Consider the following 18,885-nt stretch of genomic DNA (forward strand, 5'->3'; position numbering starts at 1 on the left):
GTAAACATACATACAGCTCTCATGGACAAGATTATTAATCTGATAAGATTTCAATGGCAAATATTTTTAGATTCAAAGACTTACTAGGATATGGTCCTTCAATCTACCATCTACCCATCATACTATGAAATGGCATCAACAACTTAGGTAACTGTAAGGAGGTATACCAAGACTACAGTTATTATTTTTTGATGCTTTTAGCATTATGCAATGTGTGTGTTGGGGGTTAAGGTCAGTAGAGGTCACATCCGCTGTAGCCTTGGGACAAAAAATGTGCACCACAGCTTATTGAGCAGTTTACCATGACATACCCAGGGACCCTAGTTTTAGAAAAAAACGACAGTTATTGATAGAATCTTATTTGTTCAAAATCAGACATATATTCCTGGCTAATTGTTCTTTATCAGCTCCTGCCAAGTTGATAACTCCCAAGAATTTGACAGCAAATTCCAATCCCTAAATGCTGAAAAGACAGAGATTACAGTATTGATTAGACAGCTATTGTTCATGTTCGAAGTCAGTAGGTCACCCTGAAGTGACACGCCTACTGTGCATGGTCAGTTTAGTTCAGGGTTGAAATTTCTGTGATGGTATCCCTCTGTAAATGCATACTGAACCAAATGAACACCTGATCTTGAGTAATGATAGTTAACATTATGGGATATCATAGCATAGGTACAGTGTTTCATCTAGACAGGGGGGGGGAATGGGAGGATTCCCCCTCTGTTGACATGTTGGCACCCCCTAGTGATTTGTCAAGGGGGGGGAGCAGCCCCCCTAATGAAATGGTACCAGTCACACCTTAGAGATCCAAGTAGAACACATGAACTGGTGAATCCCCCTAAATTTTCCGGTAAATAGGGAAGATCCCCCTGTTGATGCCATCCTGGATGAAACAATGGGTATACTGTCAGACTCCAGAGAATTCTTCAATAACTTTTTATCTGAGTTCATTGACACTTACTGGTACCATGTGTAAAAGTGTCTATAAAGTCTGTCCTGTGGCATTGCTCAGCAGTGAGCAATACATGTATGTGACCCCAGGGTGACCATTTCAGTCTGCCAGGGGAACAGTAGTACAAATTTAGGGCTATACTTGGACACATATACCATCACACGCTGCCAGTGTTGTAGAATCTGTTTTTATGGTCCAGTGCAGACACACCAATTAGCTCATGCTGTCATTTGGTAGTGGCTATCATTGATGTACATGTTATATGATAGTAATTCTATAAAGCTCCATTACAAGTCATTTTCTCATATTTTCCAACTCAGGTGCTTTGTTTTAAAAATACAATTTGCCATTCTGTAAATATCTGCATCAGAGGAAGTGACCAGCTCATCAACACAGCTCTTCCGTAAAATTGACCGGTAATATTTTTGTTCACATTTGTATTTTTAGTCTGAATTAAAATTTCAATTGTCAACAAACTGCACACTGCACGCTGTGCATTGACTCTGCAAAGTTAATATTTGCATTCCAATGTATTTTAGCAAAGCACGATGAAAAAAGATACCAGTACTTGTTTTGTCAAACAATGAATGCATAATCTGTCAGATCTTCAATTTGAAAAGTGCAAATAAATTCGATGAAAATAAAAAGTGACAAGTGTTGTCCTTTCAACGACTGAAGATTTAGTGGACACATCTTTGGTTTCAAACTGAAAGGAATTTTCCGGGTGGGGGGTGGGGATCCTAAAAAGTGATGGTATTAGTGGACTCCCTGGGTTACTTACAATTCAAACAAATTTCTAAGTGTCCATTATACTATAATATAATACTAGTACTTCAGTCTTGCCCAATGTTTCTTTCTGATAAGATTTGGATACCTAGTATACAATAGGCTGTAAAACAGGACAATTACTGTTCATAAGTGACTTACATTGTGACATAGACCCTTATGATTGTAGGTGTGGTTTACTGTGACAGTAATAGAGAGCCATCACTGCTGTTTGAAAATGTCAGTTGTAATTAATTTTATGCCTTTATTTGACTTATTTTAATATTCAATGTGATGTAAGAGCTTTGTAATTTTACAAATCTCTCATTAGTGAACCAAAGTTGATACATCAGTACTAAAATATATGGCGCAGACGGCAATTCCTTATATTGAACAACTGTTTGGGAAATGAAGATTTATTTCATATGAGTAAAACAAATACCAAAATTATAGTCACAGTGTAGTTTGGTAATTTTGCTGCTTTTTGGTGATGAAAACATTTGTCAGGAAAAAAATGTAAGAATTGGTGACTGACCTTGAGTGTTATCCTCTGAACCGTATCTTAAGGACATTTAGGTCATATTTCATTTTGAAAAATGTGATTAACATTAATAATTCAACGTCAATAACTGAGGCTTGTGACACTTTAAAACACTTCATGAAGTCAGCAGCATAAAACAAGCTGAATATACCAGAATGAACTGTAATAGAGAGTATCGTTGAATACGTTTTGTTTACGCAATATGAGATAAAAGAAGCATGATAAAAAAAGGTCAATTACCTGATGATAAAAAGGTTTTATAAAAAATGCACAATATGTAACATAATAAAATGCTCCTCATAAAAAGTCGGCTATTTTGTTATACGATACCAAACCTGTGTGTCATATGGTGGGACTTCGGTTAGATTAAGTTAGATTAAGTTAGACTATGTTATGGGTCTGTAACACATTGCATCCATCGTAATATTTAATCCACAAAAATGATAGCTAACAGCCAGCTTCTGCAACATAGAGATAAAATCAAGCTGGTGGCAGTAAAACCAGGAAGCTAGCAAGAAAAATGAAAGCTACTATTGACTTTACAATATTTTGATTCCCACTTTGTGGTTTTATACAATGTATAATATTATAGAAATAACGGGCGACGCGCTGACCATTAACGTTTCTTTGTGGGCAAAGGTGAGAGGAAGCCAAAAATTAACGGGCAAGGCTTGCCGAGCCCGTTAATTTGGCTTTCCTCGAGCGAAGTCTGTTATTTCCATTATATATTATCAGCGAACCCAAGGAAAACAGTCAAAATTTCCAAAAATTTCAGGAAAGCGCACGACAACTTGGCCCCAGAAACTGAGCACTACATAATTTAGGAAACTGGAATATTGTCAGGTGCATGTTCCATTTCAAAAAAAATTAATCATGGCAGGTTTATGATATGGCTAAATGACTCGGTGCCAAACATTTTATATATGAATACTTTTACATCATATGATGTCTTATGTCGTTCAATATACATGTACAGTACTGTTAGTAGTACTGTTACTATAAAACATGATATTGGGATCCATACTGGTATTTAACCCTTTGAGCAACAAAGTCAGTTTCTGTCACCTTGATAAAACAGAACCAATGAATTTCTGTTCAGAATTTGCAAAATTTTGATCAAAAACTGTAGCTAATGAAAAATGAGGTCCACTTGGTCCAAAATTACCAAAAAATTAGGGGAAAAATCACAAAAAGTGGTAAAATGTTGCAATAAAACTTTGGTGGGAAAAAATTACAGCCTCTCAATAGGTAAAGTCACTAATTCATCAGTCAAACAGGGGGACCATCATCAGGTGCCATCATCAATGATATTTATTATAGCAGATTCATCCATCCATGATTGAAAGTAGAGATATTAACCCCCTTGTGAGTAATTAATAATTCCATGGCACTTTCTGAAAACAGTTACTGCCATGACAACTGTTCCTTACGTGTAATGAATTTCACAGTGATACCTCTCATTACATGCTCTGCAGCTGTTACAGACCAGTATATTTATATCGCGTGTGGAGAAACCGTGTGCACATAATTCTATCGATACGCTCTATACCGTGAAATGAACATACCCCTTAAATTTTCATCAGCGTCCATCAACAATGTCTGCAAGCCCACACTCATGTTGTTGAAACATGATAAACACATAAATATCACAGCTTTTTGTTTTTAAAAGGGCAGTAAAAATGTTAATGGAAGATCCAAGTCGCGTATCCCAAGGCTCCCTGAACAAACCACTCATGCCCAGATACAGAAAGAATGTTTCTCGGATTCTCAAAATATTTCACTAATGTATTTTTTTTAACCTACAGCAAATAAGTAATGCATTCTGTCACTGGTTTTCACTGTGTGCACTTTTTAGCTCCGCTGTCAGAGATGCGGAGCTTATCCGATAGGCTGATTGTCCGTCGTCGTCTGTCCGTCGTCCGTCCGTCTCCGTCCGTCAACGATGGTCTTCTCTGAAACCGCAAGTCAGATTTCTTTGAAATTTGGTATGGAGGTTCATAGAAGTGACCTCACTCAAGTTTGTTCAAACTGTGGTGAAATTTGCATAATTGTATTTTTGGGGCATTTTTTGGTGTTTTTGGTAAAAAAATCTTCTTCTCTGAAATCGCTTGTCCGATTGCTTTGAAATTTGATATGCAGTTTGCTTAGGGTGACTTCAGTCAGATTTGTTCAAATTGTGGTGAAATTTGCATATTTGTATTTTTAAGGCAATTTTTGTCATTTTTGGTAAAAAAATCTTTAAAAATCTTCTTCTTCAAAAGTACCGGTCAGATAGCTTTGATATTTGGTACATAGGTCCCTACGGATGATCTTTTTCAGATTTGTTTAAATTGTGCAGAAATATGCAAATTTGCATTTTAAAGGCAATTTTTGCCATTTTTGGTCAAAAAATGTATTTCTCAAAAAGTACTGGTCTGATAGCTTTGAAATTTGGTATACAGGTTTCTACAGATGAGCTTAGTAATATGTATTGAATTTCTGATGAAATCTGTAATTTTGTATATTTGGGGCAACTTTTGCCATTTTTGGTCAAAAAATGTGTATTTCCAAAACTACTCATCTGATAGCTTTGAAATTTGGTTTACAGGATTCTACAGATGAACTTAATGATATTTTTTGAAATTATGATGAAATCTGCAATTTTGTAATTTTGGGGCAATTTTTGCCATTTTTGGTCAAAACATGTGTTTCTCAAAAAGTACTGGTCTGATAGCTTTGAAATTTGGTATACAGGTTTGTAAAGATGAGATAAGTAATATATATTGAATTTCTAATGAACTAAATGATATAATATTGAGATAATGATGAAATCTGCAATTTTGAATTTTGGGGGCAATTTTTTCCATTTTTGGTCAAAAAAATGTATTTCTCGAAAAGTACTTTTCTGACAGCTTTTAAATTTGGTATACAGGTTTCTATAGATGAACTAAATTTGATCTTTGAAATTATGATGAAATCTGCAATTTTTATTTTGGGGGCAATTGGTGCCATTTTTGGTCAAAACATTAATTCTCAAAAATTACTAATCAGATAGCTTTGGTTGACATGTTCTTAGGGATGATCCTATGTGATACATTCAAAAGTATGATGAAATCTTCAATTGCATATTTTTGCCGCTTATTTTAGCCATTTTTTTCTGGCCACTGCATTGAGCTATCAAAGATTTCCACCTTCTTCATCAACATGTGTCAAAAATAGTTATTCTTTACATAAACACAGCGGAGCTACCGGTATATCGGCTGCTAGGTCGCTTTTTTGAAAATTTACATAAAACAGTTCTATGACTCAGAGGTTTTATTTATTAGTAAACCACAACTTTGGTTTAAAGTTTAATTTGGTGCTCGTTCATACAGGCTGTGGATAGATGCATAGACTTGGTATAAGCTGTGAATAACTGAGACTGAGGTGAATGCAATGCAGTAGAATAATCACGACTGCAGTTTTCTGACTGTGATGTACTGGAGTTATTACAAGAATCCTGGAGAAAGTTACTGACAATCGTGTTCACTCTATGCATATGCAAATGCACTACCCGTGGCATTGTGTTCACCTCACACTGTGTAGCACAGGTATCATAATGCGATTATCGCACAAAAGCATTTCCACAAAAAAACAACATTAATGTGCTATAACTTGCTTAAATGACTTTATTTTACACAACCACTTACTCGAACTAAGTCTACATAAAACGTATTGCTGCTGCAAAATTATCCCAGTATTTTTTTCAAAGTCGGAAACACCTGTTCATGTTTTATGCTAAGTTGAGCAGAGTCACCAGTATCTGTGTTACTGCGATGTATTGCCCATTACCAATCTATCTACCCTGACAACACTGTGCCTTTTGCTCTGGACTCAAAGCAAAGTAAGATTGTTCAAAAAAGTTCTAAATGACACATTTTGCCAATTTTATGCATTTTACAATTTTCTAGGGAGAACAAAACAAAGCGTTGGCCACCCTTCTTATGAGAGGCATGATCAAAACACAAGGACACATCAGTCATTTTCAGCTTAAAATTGAGAATAAATTGAATACGTGGAAATTGCAATTTTAACCCTTTGAGTGCTGTAATTTTTCCCATCAAAATTTTAGTGCAACATTTTACAAATTTTTATGAATTTTTTGTATTTTTTGGATAACTTTGGACCAAATGGACATCACATTTCATTGGTTACATACAGTTTTTGCGAAAATCTGAAAATTAACTGGGGTATGTTTTATAAAGGCAACAAAAATTGACTTTGGCGCTCAAAGGGTTGCTTAATAGGAGAGATAGAATCTACTCAGTATTGTATTTTTTTTCCTGCACAGGACAGTCAGTATGGATTACTAGTATTTCCAGGTAATCGTTGATCCATTCAAAACATTGCTTCATAGTACTACAATCTTCAGTGTGAAAACTAGATTCAGCAACAGATGGTATAGACACTCAGTATAAATTAATGTTTGGAAGCTTCTGTCATTTGTACATGTATCAGAATTATCTGAGCTATTAAAGGTATACTGTCGCCTGTTTCAATTTTGCTACAGTTACCATGGAAAGAGAAAATCTTACCAATCACAGATTTTAAGCAGGTGGCTGCTTTTTAAAAACAGCGCCCTCACATAGGCATTTTAAATACCAAGGAACGCCCCTTTGACCATATATGGGCATATTTAGATTACAGGTGACTGTATACCTTTAATAATGTTACCTTTTTTATTCCATGAAACCTATATAATAATATGACAGGCAGCTCATGGCCAACGTTGGATTATAGTCATACACTCAGTATGGTATAACTTTTAGTCATAATAAAACTAATACATCTTCAACTAAATTTACTTTCTGTCGGATTTTTGAAAAGCCTCTTTTCACCGTAGTTTCCAACACAATTCTGCTACATATCTCTTGAAACAGAATGACGCTTTTGTAATGGTTTCTGTTATTGTGTCAGTAGACAGTTGGAAAAGCACTTCATCAATATTCTTCGTTACCAGAAATAATGGCTTGAAATATTTTATTGAAATGTCAGCTGTGAGTTGACAGTACTCACATCTGTCTTTCTGACATTACATGTAATCAGTATTTCAATGCGATGCTAGCACACGAGAGAGAAGCTACTGATACATAATTTTTTTCTGGTCATCATTAGGGTTACAAAAATAACATCAAAGGCTGCTACGTGTATTGTTTAGGGACTGTCTTCCGTAGCAAACATTACATTAAGTTAGAGAGACCCTAATCGCAGTCCCTCCACACAACTATGCCCTAATCAAGGAGTTAATTGGTGATAAATATTTGCATAATTGCATACTAATGAACATTACAGCAGATAGATTCTGCATATAACTGACTGGACGAAAACACGCACCCATGAGTCTTGGCATGAACTGACTCGTAGTGTCATGTTCTTGAACAAAAAGGGTTTTGTGCATGATACAGCCAAAATGCTGTTCTTTTTTCTCTGCAAGAAAATGAATTCACAGACCAGCCATTCTATAGGTCTGCCCCATGGTGCAATTTACATATAATCCTTGGAAGTTTCTTTGCTGACTTTCATTGACCTGTAAAGTGTGTGTACTGGTATGCACTAATGGGGTCAGAATGTTGCCAAAGCTAATTTGCACTTTGAATTGTAGCTTGTATCTATAAAAATCACAGTCTGGTGCATTGAAAAGACCAAAAGATTTAAGTTATAACCCGCAACATCTACTAGACAAATGTGTGCACTCTATATTTTACTCTCAAAGTTTTCCTATCTGCAAGGTGACATGCAACAGATTTTATAGTGAGTGGTCCTTTTGAATAAAAAAGAAAGTACGCATTTGCCTAACACGTTGTTGGCAGCAACAATGAAATACAATTGTTACGATAAGGCTTTCTAGTGGTGTTGCAGTAGTATGCAATAGATGAAACCACAAAATATTTTCTAAGAATTTATGCCTCAATGTGGAAGTATAATCTACCTCCTGGTGAGCAAATGCTTTGAAATGGTATCAGTTAGATAGTCTGCAAGCAGTACTTTGTTTTTGTTACAAGTACTTCCCACTAGATTAAGTACCGTAGTACAGGTATGTATACATTACAGGGGAAGAGTTTGTACGGTATTATCGAGAAGTTTGAATTCCACCATTGCTACAGTAAGTCTGCCAACTGCTTGTAAATGATTGACCACGGCACGGCACCAGTACTTGGCAGTGACATCGACTGTCTGTCCACATCACATTATAAGCTACGCACTAATACAATGGGCGCTTGGCTTTTGAATAATCTAAAAATATATAAAATACATTAAACATGCAAAAATATGTAAAACATGTTAAAATGATATGTATAAAAATGTATAAAAATATTTTCAACCTATACATCTACTTAAAATGTTAGTGTGTGAGTTGTGATACAGGTAAAATGCTGATACATGTAGGTTGAAGTATGTTGTTTGAAGTACAATATGATTGTATTGAATCAAAGAAAAATTCTCATGAAAAGGTAAATGTATAGCCCTGAGGTCAGGTGTGTAGTAAATTAGAAATATAAAATTTTGTGTTTTGTTCAGCAGATTCTGGATTAAAACATGCAGGCACTGCATCAGTTAATAAATCAGCCAGGAATTTTTTTTATCAACACTAAAGTATCTACGGTAGTGTTGGCAAATGGCAAGGTTTTGGAACAGTTGGTGTTGTCTTTCTCAAATACAGGTCAACAGGTTATCAAGGCCAATGCCATTGAGAGAAAACAGCAAAGTTTACACCTTGGAAAGTTGGGGGTTTTTCCAATTTTATCTATGTGTAGCCTGCAGCAATAGTATACACACAGTGCCCTTGAATCTCCTGTCTACCAAAACCCTGAAAATGCATGCTATTGAGTGGTTTCTGTAGTATTGTAATTTAATATATAATTTAAGGAACAAAGTCGGCCATTTTTCATGAATTTTGTTTGATGCAAGATAGTACTAATATTGCTTGACATGTTGAAAGATACTGAATAAATGGGTGACCATGCATATATTCGACCCCTGTTTTAGACAAATTAACTGAAACCACCGCGAAAATGAATTAATGGTCGTGACCATTAATTAAGTCATTTTCGCGATGGTTTCACGTATCATGTCTAAAACCTGGGTCAAATACATGCATGGTCACCCATTTATTCAGCATCTTTCAACGTGTCAAACAATATAGTACTATCTTGCATCAAACAAAATTCATGAAAATGGCCGACTTTGTCCCTTTAATGATTATGAAACAGGGTTTTTTATATTATTTGTCACCTTAAGCAATTTCAACCACTGAAGCAAGTATTTTGTCCCCATACAGTGTTTGTGTAACAGTCCCTTACAAAAATATTCCATAGGCATTCGACAGGACTATGATATTACACCACTGCATGGGACTAAATTTAAATCTGTCCAATAGGTAGGATTTTCATAGATTTCTACAGGATCCAGGAACTCAATCGGGCATTTGTTGAAAAATTACCATTGAAACACCACAAACATCCGTTAAGAGTTCCATTGAATTCATATTGAACTTTGTTCAGCAGGATAAGTTCATGAGAGATTGGAAATTGATAATGCTTTAACTCCCTCGAGATATCCAATATTTGACAGCATAGCTTTCAATTGTTCTCTGTAACGTTGCAATCATGTGATGAGCCTACAGAGCAAAGGGTAAAACTAAACACATTTTTCAAAAGTTACTGTATCATGGTATGAAGTAGAGTTGCATTCTGTTTACAAGGTTGTGTGACCCTGAATGACCCCTGACCTAGGTCTGTTTGTGCAATTCCTGTCTTTTCACAGATCCTTCATTGAACAGGTGCTTGACATGAAATTTGCACCTTCTCACCAGCGCTGACACGATCCATACATCTCATTGCTGGCCGACAGATTGAAATTCTATGATTTGAGACACTCAACAAAATACATCACTAGAAGACAGCGAATCAGTGTAGCAAGCCCTGGCACACTCAAGCCATCCGAGAGACTAAAAGATGCACGTGTTTTCACGGCATAAAAGAACAACCACACCAGAAAGAGGGTACGCGTGACTGATGACCTTTGGATTGGTGTTAATATCATGAATTTTGCAGTAAACTTGAAGTGACGGTATCTCAGGTAAGGCCCTTGAGATCAAAGCTGATGACTGAATTCAGAATGAGCACACTACCTTTCATGTTAACAGGTATATTGAAAAGGAGTTTTGCGAAGATTTCTAGTGGAAACGTATCAGCTGTTGTCTGTTCCATGTAATTTTGTACATCCGTATGTGGAATGCCCATTTTCCCCGTACTGTGGCATATGTTACCATCCATCACCACTGAATTCCATCGTCCGTGCTTCATTTGCTCAAGCAGAGTGAAATGTTAAGTATATACTATTGACTATAACTTTACTGAAAGAGTAAGATTTGTACCCCAAATACAGTGGATGTGTGAGTGTGAGTGCTTTAATATGAACTCTTTAAGCACGTGTAGAGGTCTCAGTCAGAATAACTGTAACAACTCTTTTTCAAGGGTGGGGATTTTTGCCCAGCAGTTTTGATAATATGTCTTGGCTACATGTAGTTGAGTGGGCAGGTTCAGTATGTTGTTAGTTCGACGAATCTGATCAAAAGTTTACTGAATACATATATATAAATAGGACTTTGCACTTCAGGCATGAACTTCCCCACAGAGTTCATGATCAGGCAAAAAGACAAGCCTAAAAGGCCTTTATATTAATACACATGGCTACATTATCACAAAAGCTTCTTTTTTTCACTTCTATTTAGCGTGATCGTTAAGTCACACTGTGGTAACTGAAGTATTTATTACCATAGCCACAGTAATATATTACGTGTCTCATAGCTATATACCTGTACTTGTAGCGAACGCTGTAAAAGATACCACAGAATTTAAAAAGGTTCAGCTTTGTGTCTTAGAATTTATGGGATTGGGAAGTCTAACATGTATTTAGCAAACAAAAACGTGATTAGAATATAAATTTACATTATGACCCGAAAAAATCATAATAAAAGTTTCAGCTTCGCTAGTTGAAACTTCTTATGTCCTTTCCAGTGTTCTTGTTATGTTTGTGAAACACTGTTTCTTGTTTTTTCGGCCAAAATCATTTCAAAAAGCCTTGTGTTCAACTTGTCAGTACGGATTTTATGCATGCAATGACACGATATCATTCATTGTCTGAATTTTAGTTCAGACTGGAATTCATGTGCAAACAGTAACGCTGCATGTTCTATGCAGTACATCATCTTTGCAAGTCAAACTTGTATTTAAACACAATTTGCAATGACAAGACAATGTATTTGTTTTTATGAACAAAGAATGGTTAGGTACATGTATTATCAAAAGTAACTGATATCGCTCTGTAACATTTCTTTTTCTATTTCTCAACCGCCAAAGAAATTCATAAATATTAAAGGACCAGTAGCTGTCACTTTTGATGATTTTCTGACTGCCTATTCTGACTGTTTTTAATGTCAACTTCAATTTCTTGCTCCGCACTCAAAAGCATGTGTTGAGATACACAGTGTTTAGCCTGTCGGCTCAGCCTGTACATGTGTACACTGCATGGTTCTTGTTGACAAGTGAATTCTGGTCCTGACTTGAATCCAAATAATGATGCATTCTACACATATTGAGGCTATACCCAGTCTTGAAAAGCTAAATAGTTGGTGTGTCAACTTGCTGTTGGGTGTAGGACTTAAAACTGGCATAGACAAAACAAAAATTGTGAAAAAAAAAAATCATCAAAAGTTAGAGCCACTGGGCCTTTAATTGAGAGGTACTGTAACTCAAGGTTCATTGCACATGCCCATTGCTTTGTCACCGACTCTAGGACAGGAATCAACAGGTTGTGTATCAAATTGAGTTTTCGTGTCGCACAGTGTATCCTACATGTATCTTGTGTATTGTTTTAGGAACGCATGTCAGCATTTCAAGCATAAGTTGCCAACCATCAACTCTGATTTCCCTGTTTCATTTCTCTTTCTTTCCCTCTCTCAACAGGCACACAAAGGCAACAGTGAAATATCAGTCTACTCACTCAATCCATTTTCACCGTGCTGTTCAACAACATTGAATTCAGTAGACTTTATATACAGTTTTTGTCTCTGAAGTGCAAAGAAAGAAACATTTATTTGTAAATAATGTGAATTTCCACCCTCTTCAGAGGACCAAATATTATCACCGTCAAGTATTTGAAAATCATCTGCAAGATAATCTTTTTCATGTAGAGTTGTCATAACATTTAATACCATTTACATCAGCAACATTGTAACAAGCAACTCACGTACTACAACTCTTTCACTGAGGCAAATTATTCTGAATTTTGGAATTTTAAAATTTTTTAAAAATCAGTGTGGTTCTCTGTTCAGAGGTGCAGATAAAATTTCCAGCCTTAAGACAATCTCTGCGAGTTTTATCAAAATATTTTATGCCAGTTTTGGAAATTTACAGGAACACAAACTTTATCACACGAATTTTTCACACAGTCACGGTAAAATTTACCTATTCCAGTGCATAGTTTTGAACAACTCATGTTTTGTGGTATACATTGAAACGTCACTGTAGTAACTTTGAACTACGTTTACTTGTTATAATAGAAAGGTACAAAACTTTTGAAGTTTTGAACCTACTCCCACAAGAATCACACCAAAATATTCAAAAACCAAAGTCAACAAAATTGAAACAGTGCCTGACATAAAATGGGAGATATGTTTCTGACAAGACTTAGGGCGCTGGTTGTCTGTCTTTTGATATTTCTCGTGATCACGTTGGTGCCGTTCATCTACAAGTTTTCCATGATGCCATCGCCACGGAGCTCTAACGCATTGCAACTTGCATCTCTGGAGCTGGACCAGGCGACCGTCAAATTACTTATGAAGACTGAGAAGCGGAACGTGACCAACCTCAAGCTGCCAAACTGTTTGGAGATGCCCGTCTGGAGGCAAGGGATATCTGACTGGTTTGATAGCCGATACACCGGCACCGTAGCACCTGTGTGGACCAGTCATGATAAAGAGATTTCCAAGAAAGTTCTTGCATGGTGGCTGGTTAGTTAATAATTCTTTGTTTCATTCAAATCAAAATGGTCCATGAAGAATATTCAACTTCTTGGCGTTAAAGTTCTATAGTTTTGATTCCATGTTCCGTGAACATATGAATAGAGAGGCTATTGTTAAATAGGCTGGTTTTATGAGTTGACCATTCATGGCTGTCATCTGTCTGTCTGTATGTATGTGCATGCATGCTTGCGTGTGTGTTTGTGTGTGTGTGCGGGCATGTGCGTATGTGCACGTGCATGTATGTATGTATGTATGCATGTATGTATGTATATACTATGTATTTATGTAACTATGTATCTGTCTATGATCGGTTGCAGATTTGGTTACACTAAGAGTATTTAGAAATTCTGTGACATATTATGACAGTCATGTAATAGGGTGATGGCATCATCAGTGTGCAAACTTTTTAATTACTCTTTTGACATGCATCAATCAAAAGATTTGAATAAGTTGCTGAAAAAAAAGAAAGCTGCTTTGAAAAATGTATTTACGTGTATTTTTGAATATTTCAGACACTGCAAGGTTCTAAATCTACCGACATGTCATCCATCTCTGATCAAATATTCAAGCTGATTCCAGATGTGAATCCGTACAAAGTTGGTGATCCAGATCGGTGTCTTCGCTGTGCTGTTGTCGGCAACTCAGGAAACTTGAGAGACAGCGGCTACGGGGAATTCATAGACCAACATGATTATATACTTAGGTAGGTGCATTGAAGGAATATGAAATATGCCCAATTGTAAACCTCGTTGATTGGAGGGAAAAAATTTATTCCATTCCAATGGTTTTATGAGTTTGGATAGGAGTCCAATTTGAAGTGACTACATGATGTTTATATTGAAATGAAAGTCTAGAACTTGCTTCATATTTTGTCAATGGAAACTTTAAATTCAAGTTTGGTCTTGGAAATTTTATAATCGTAGAACCAAGCTGTGTAAAATTCACAGATGTATGAAATTCAGGAAAGCCAGTGGTACCAACATTTTCTCTCCCAGGGATAAAAAGACAAATTGTTGACTTTTGAAAAGAACAAATAATTAACAGCCTTCTAGTAAATTTGCAAACACTGGCTAGCTACAAGATTGAGAACACCAGGGGAAAAACCCTGACTTTTTGTGTGTGTATTATTTCATTGATAGCTCACATTGCTACATGTGTGCAATATTTGGAGCAATCCAGATCATTTTTACTCACCAAGTCTCACAAATCCAGAATGAGGAGTTTTTGAAACTTCAATTTGTTATTCGTAGATTGAATGTGGCGATGACAAAGGGCTTTGAAAAGGACGTGGGCAATAGGACAACTCATAGATTTATGTACCCAGAGAGTTTTATAGAAGTGACTGGAGAGACGAACTTTGTACTCTTGGCGTTCAAACCACTTGATATAGAATGGCTTATCAGTGCCCTGACCACTGGAAAGATTGAAAGGTAAATAGGAAAAATAATTTTTTAGACATCTCTTGTAAATGTTGAATCAAATGTAAATCAATAAATTGAAATTTTTAACTTGTACCATATCAAAGCTTTTAGCATTAATGTAGGTTAGAAAATCATAAAAACTAGCAAGTTTCATATATTATGTCTCTCATATTTTCTTATCAGTGAATTCTTGCTACAAATACTTCTTTTATGCCTGCGTTACCTTTCAAAGGAGTTCAATCAAGCTAAAATGTAAACTAATATCTCTTAAAAGTTGACAAGCATGTTGGTTGCTAAGTCAACAGTTACATGTACCTATAAACAACGCAGACAATGTTTTTCACACAGATCGATGAAACGACTGTAAATTTGACAGACAACTGACAACACTGGGTAAAATTGATAGGATTTTTCCCCTTGGCATTGCAGCTTCTACTTTCACTGAAATTTTATAGAGAAAGAAGCCTCAGTTCAGCCTCAAATATATCCACTTTGCTTTTTTATGAAGTGTGTATGCTCGATAACCAAGTGTTTATTTGGTTACTCAGTTGCCAAGAATTGAACCACAGTCCCACACACGAGGGACTGTGCTTGAACAGTCACATAGAGTACACATGCTGTATATACTCCCAACCTTTCTGAATGACTTCAGTTGCTGTAGTAAACGTTGGACTGAGTATGTGGAACGTATACGTTTTTCTTATTAAAAGTGTTCGGTCTGTCTGTCTGTCTGTCTCATTACATGTTTTTGAAGTGACAAGGAATTACAGTTCTCAAATTATCAGTGAAATCAGCTGTCCTGAGAAAAATTGCGGTGTATATTTCTCTTTTCTAACCATACCCGAGAAATGATAGCTTTTTCTGTCTGGGTCAAAAGATTTGTAGACTGGACGGTTTACACAAATTTAACTTGTGGCCTTTAAGGTTGTGAAGCAGATACAGTGCGTGATAATTTTAAATTATTGCTTGTACTTTCACTAATCTTATGGTTTATTGTACCTTACATGGCATGTCAATGACATAATTTATACCAGGTTTACACTTTTTTTTCAGAACATATATGATGGTAAAGAAAAAAATTTATGTGGACCCCTCAAAGGTATGTCACAGTTCTTGACAGAAACTGTGTCCATTAATTTGTAAAGTGAATGAACTTGTCGCTTAACTAAAAGTTTGCAATTTTGTAATGAAAATTCATACATGATTATCATCAGATATAATATCTTCTGTTATGCAAAGTGTATGCAACCATGTACAAACTGCTATCTCATGGTACACCCAGCAATTGACCTTAAACTTCAATGCCACACACTTATCAGTGGGTTACTTCAACTTGAACAGGGTCATAGGGTCATAATGTACCTTGTAGACAGCTCACAGCCACACCAATTTATATCCGGTGTGGCTGGCATTTATTACATACCTGTAGTTTGTGCAAGTCAGGGAGATCATAATAGGAAATTAAGGTAGCATGCCCCTCAATAGTTAAAAGCTTAAACTTCTGCTCAAACTTTCCTTAATGAAACTTTCAATCATTCTCTTAACAAATCAAGAATAAAAATCAGGTGTGACTGTGCAAAGTTTGGTACTAGAAAAACAAATTACCCAACATTTACTGATATTTTATATTCAAAATGGCAGCCATCCATGTGGGAAAATAAAAATTTCTGATTTACAAAAAACTAAGATTGTGAAACATTTTCTTACTCCAGGGGCTTTAAAGTGAGCTTTCACGAGTCGTAGACTAGAAAAGTATTGAAAAAATTGGGCCGTTCACAGTTTACGTCACTGTTCTCTAATTAATATGCAAAAATAAATATTTGTCCGCATTTTCAGATAACGCTTTTGAAAATTACGCATGCAAGAACGACGAAATTACATCTCAGTGGGTGACTGCTAGTGTAACAATGAATACTAAAAAACATATTCACGACTCTGAGTATTAGCTGCAAAAACGGCCATGTATGCAACATTGATAAAATTTGTCCGCATTTCAAGCTGCTTGTGCGATGTCGCGCGCGTACAGCTATATTTAGAAACAAACCTGTAACTGTGAACAGCACTATTGAGAGTTTCAAATATCTGTCCCTGAGGCACATTGTACCTTACAGGGGTGGGTTGTTTATCAGTTTATCTGAAAATTCAATATCGCTAAAACTTTCAAATGAACAAATTGACACCATATGAATAGTCAATGTCAATGAAAATAACCAACACGAGAACCACCCATTGAGGATTTTGACTGCAGGCAAACTATACAAAGACTTTTAGTTCATTCCATTTTGGCACAGGGGAAGTAGAACTCAATTTTTTACCTTTTTCGCCTTTGACAGATTCAAGTGTTTTCCCCACTGTTCATGCATCACATCCACACATACTGGAATGAGGAACATGGGAGATACCCATCCACTGGAATGCTGGGATTGGTATTTGCATTGCACATCTGTGATGTGGTAAGTTTCGTCAGTCAAGAAACCAACACCAACGACCAACTGTTGATTCATCCCAGCTGATACACACAGAAATTCTGCACTATGCAACAAAATCGTATGCTCTTTAGAGTGATTTAACCCTTTGAGTGCCAAAGGCAACTTTTGTTATCTTTATAGAATGCAACATAGCCAGCAAATATTTTCAAATCTAGAGAGTTTTTTCAGATTTTTCTCAAAGTTTTGGTCAAAAATTTTAGCCATTGAAGAGTTTTGTCCATTTGGTCCAAATTTATTAAAAAGTTACAGAAAAATTTATAACACTTGATAAGATGTTACACTGAAATTTTAGTGGGAAAAATTGAAGCACTCAAAGGTTTAAAATGCTCGGCACACAGTCCATGTAGCGACAATGAGATGCAAATGATATGCGGTCAAGGTCTCCTCACTAACTTTCAGCTGGTTCTTCAGTTTCTACTATTTTTTAGTATTTTTTACAAAGGCACAGACTTATTCTACCTGCAACTTAAAACTGATAGTGATTTGTAGCTCATTCTTTACTATTTTTTCATAGTTTTTGATAGCCGGTAACACACACTTCGTGTTCGTGTCGGCTACATGGACGATCTGCCAAATGCTCACTAGTGGCAGCCAGGGTCAAGATTTTACCCCTTTCACCCCTTTTCCAAGTGTAGAGGTCCCTCTTTGCCATAGGAAACAATTGAGTTGGGCAAAAACATGGTCGTGAAAGGATTAATTATTTGCCATCAGAGATCTAGACCATCCCTGCATTTCTGCTCTTATACAGCTACTTCAGTGCCAGTGTATTTTTGGTAGTGCACCAATTAACATGGATAAGAGTGCATGGCAAGCAGTGTTTGTTTGAATCTGCCACAATTAAACAGGGCTTTAGATTGAAGTAATCTTTAATCAGCTACCTGTGATTTGGTCATTGTTTGTGCAAGAATGATATACCATCACAATCTTGAAGACACCTTGGAAGATTGTGAGCTGTCAGTTAATCACCCTAAGTATCATTGATTCTGTTTGCTCTCAAAACACAATTTCTGATTGCATTCACCTATAGACTATCAACAGGTGGTTGGACACAGGTGTCCCTTTGAAAAGTTTGAAAAGACACAAAGTCATAGCATAGAAATGGCCAACTCATATACATAGATTTGTAACCCTTATGTTGGCCTAGAAAGTAATTTTTACGTGTATGTAAATGCTGTAAATAATAGTTTTTAATATTTGCAAGCTATGATTTTCGTATTGCAGCTAATTGTATCATTTACCTTTGCAAAGTTCGTAAGATAGTATAACTTTAACCTGTTCAGCGCCATTGTCAATTTTTGTTGCCTTTACGCTTTACAAAATGTACCCCAGTCAGTTGGTTTTTTTAAATTTTTGCCAAAATTTTGATGAAAAACTGTGGTCATGCAGTAAAATGTGGCGTCTATTTGTTCTAAAATTGTCCCAAAAAATTTAGAAAAATTCATAAAAATTTGTAAATTTTTACTCTCAAATTTTGATAGGAAAAATCGCAGCACTCAAAGGGTTAAGCTAGTGTCATTCAGTGATCAGAAAATGTATGTGAAGAAAGTATCGGTAGAACTCTAACAATCCATGATATTATCTCTATGGTCAATCAAGTTACTAAAGTGATAGAGTGTGATGTCTGACTCGTAAGGTTTCTTATATCTTAGAGTCAATTTTTGTAGCTTCTT

At 36.0% G+C, this 18,885-nt stretch overlaps 2 protein-coding genes across 2 annotated transcripts in view; one reads left to right on the forward strand and one right to left on the reverse strand.

The window, feature by feature from the left end:
• Positions 1-105, reverse strand: part of LOC139147427 (L-fucose kinase-like) — a 35,885-nt gene extending 35,780 nt beyond the window's left edge. The window contains exon 1 of the mRNA XM_070718534.1: positions 85-105. The gene's annotated coding sequence lies outside the window, so the exon portion shown is untranslated. The remainder of the gene's footprint in view (positions 1-84) is intronic.
• LOC139147428 (CMP-N-acetylneuraminate-beta-galactosamide-alpha-2,3-sialyltransferase 2-like) overlaps positions 1-18,885 on the forward strand; it is a 28,254-nt gene that overhangs the window by 3,291 nt on the left and 6,078 nt on the right. The window contains exons 2-7 of the mRNA XM_070718535.1: positions 10,044-10,358; positions 12,248-13,293; positions 13,818-14,008; positions 14,556-14,735; positions 15,780-15,825; positions 17,060-17,179. Of these exons, the coding sequence (XP_070574636.1) occupies positions 12,946-13,293; positions 13,818-14,008; positions 14,556-14,735; positions 15,780-15,825; positions 17,060-17,179 (885 nt within the window). The 5' untranslated portion in view covers positions 10,044-10,358; positions 12,248-12,945. The remainder of the gene's footprint in view (positions 1-10,043; positions 10,359-12,247; positions 13,294-13,817; positions 14,009-14,555; positions 14,736-15,779; positions 15,826-17,059; positions 17,180-18,885) is intronic.

This window comes from Ptychodera flava, chromosome 13, assembly GCF_041260155.1.
Source record: "Ptychodera flava strain L36383 chromosome 13, AS_Pfla_20210202, whole genome shotgun sequence".
NCBI classification, from domain to species: domain Eukaryota; kingdom Metazoa; phylum Hemichordata; class Enteropneusta; family Ptychoderidae; genus Ptychodera; species Ptychodera flava.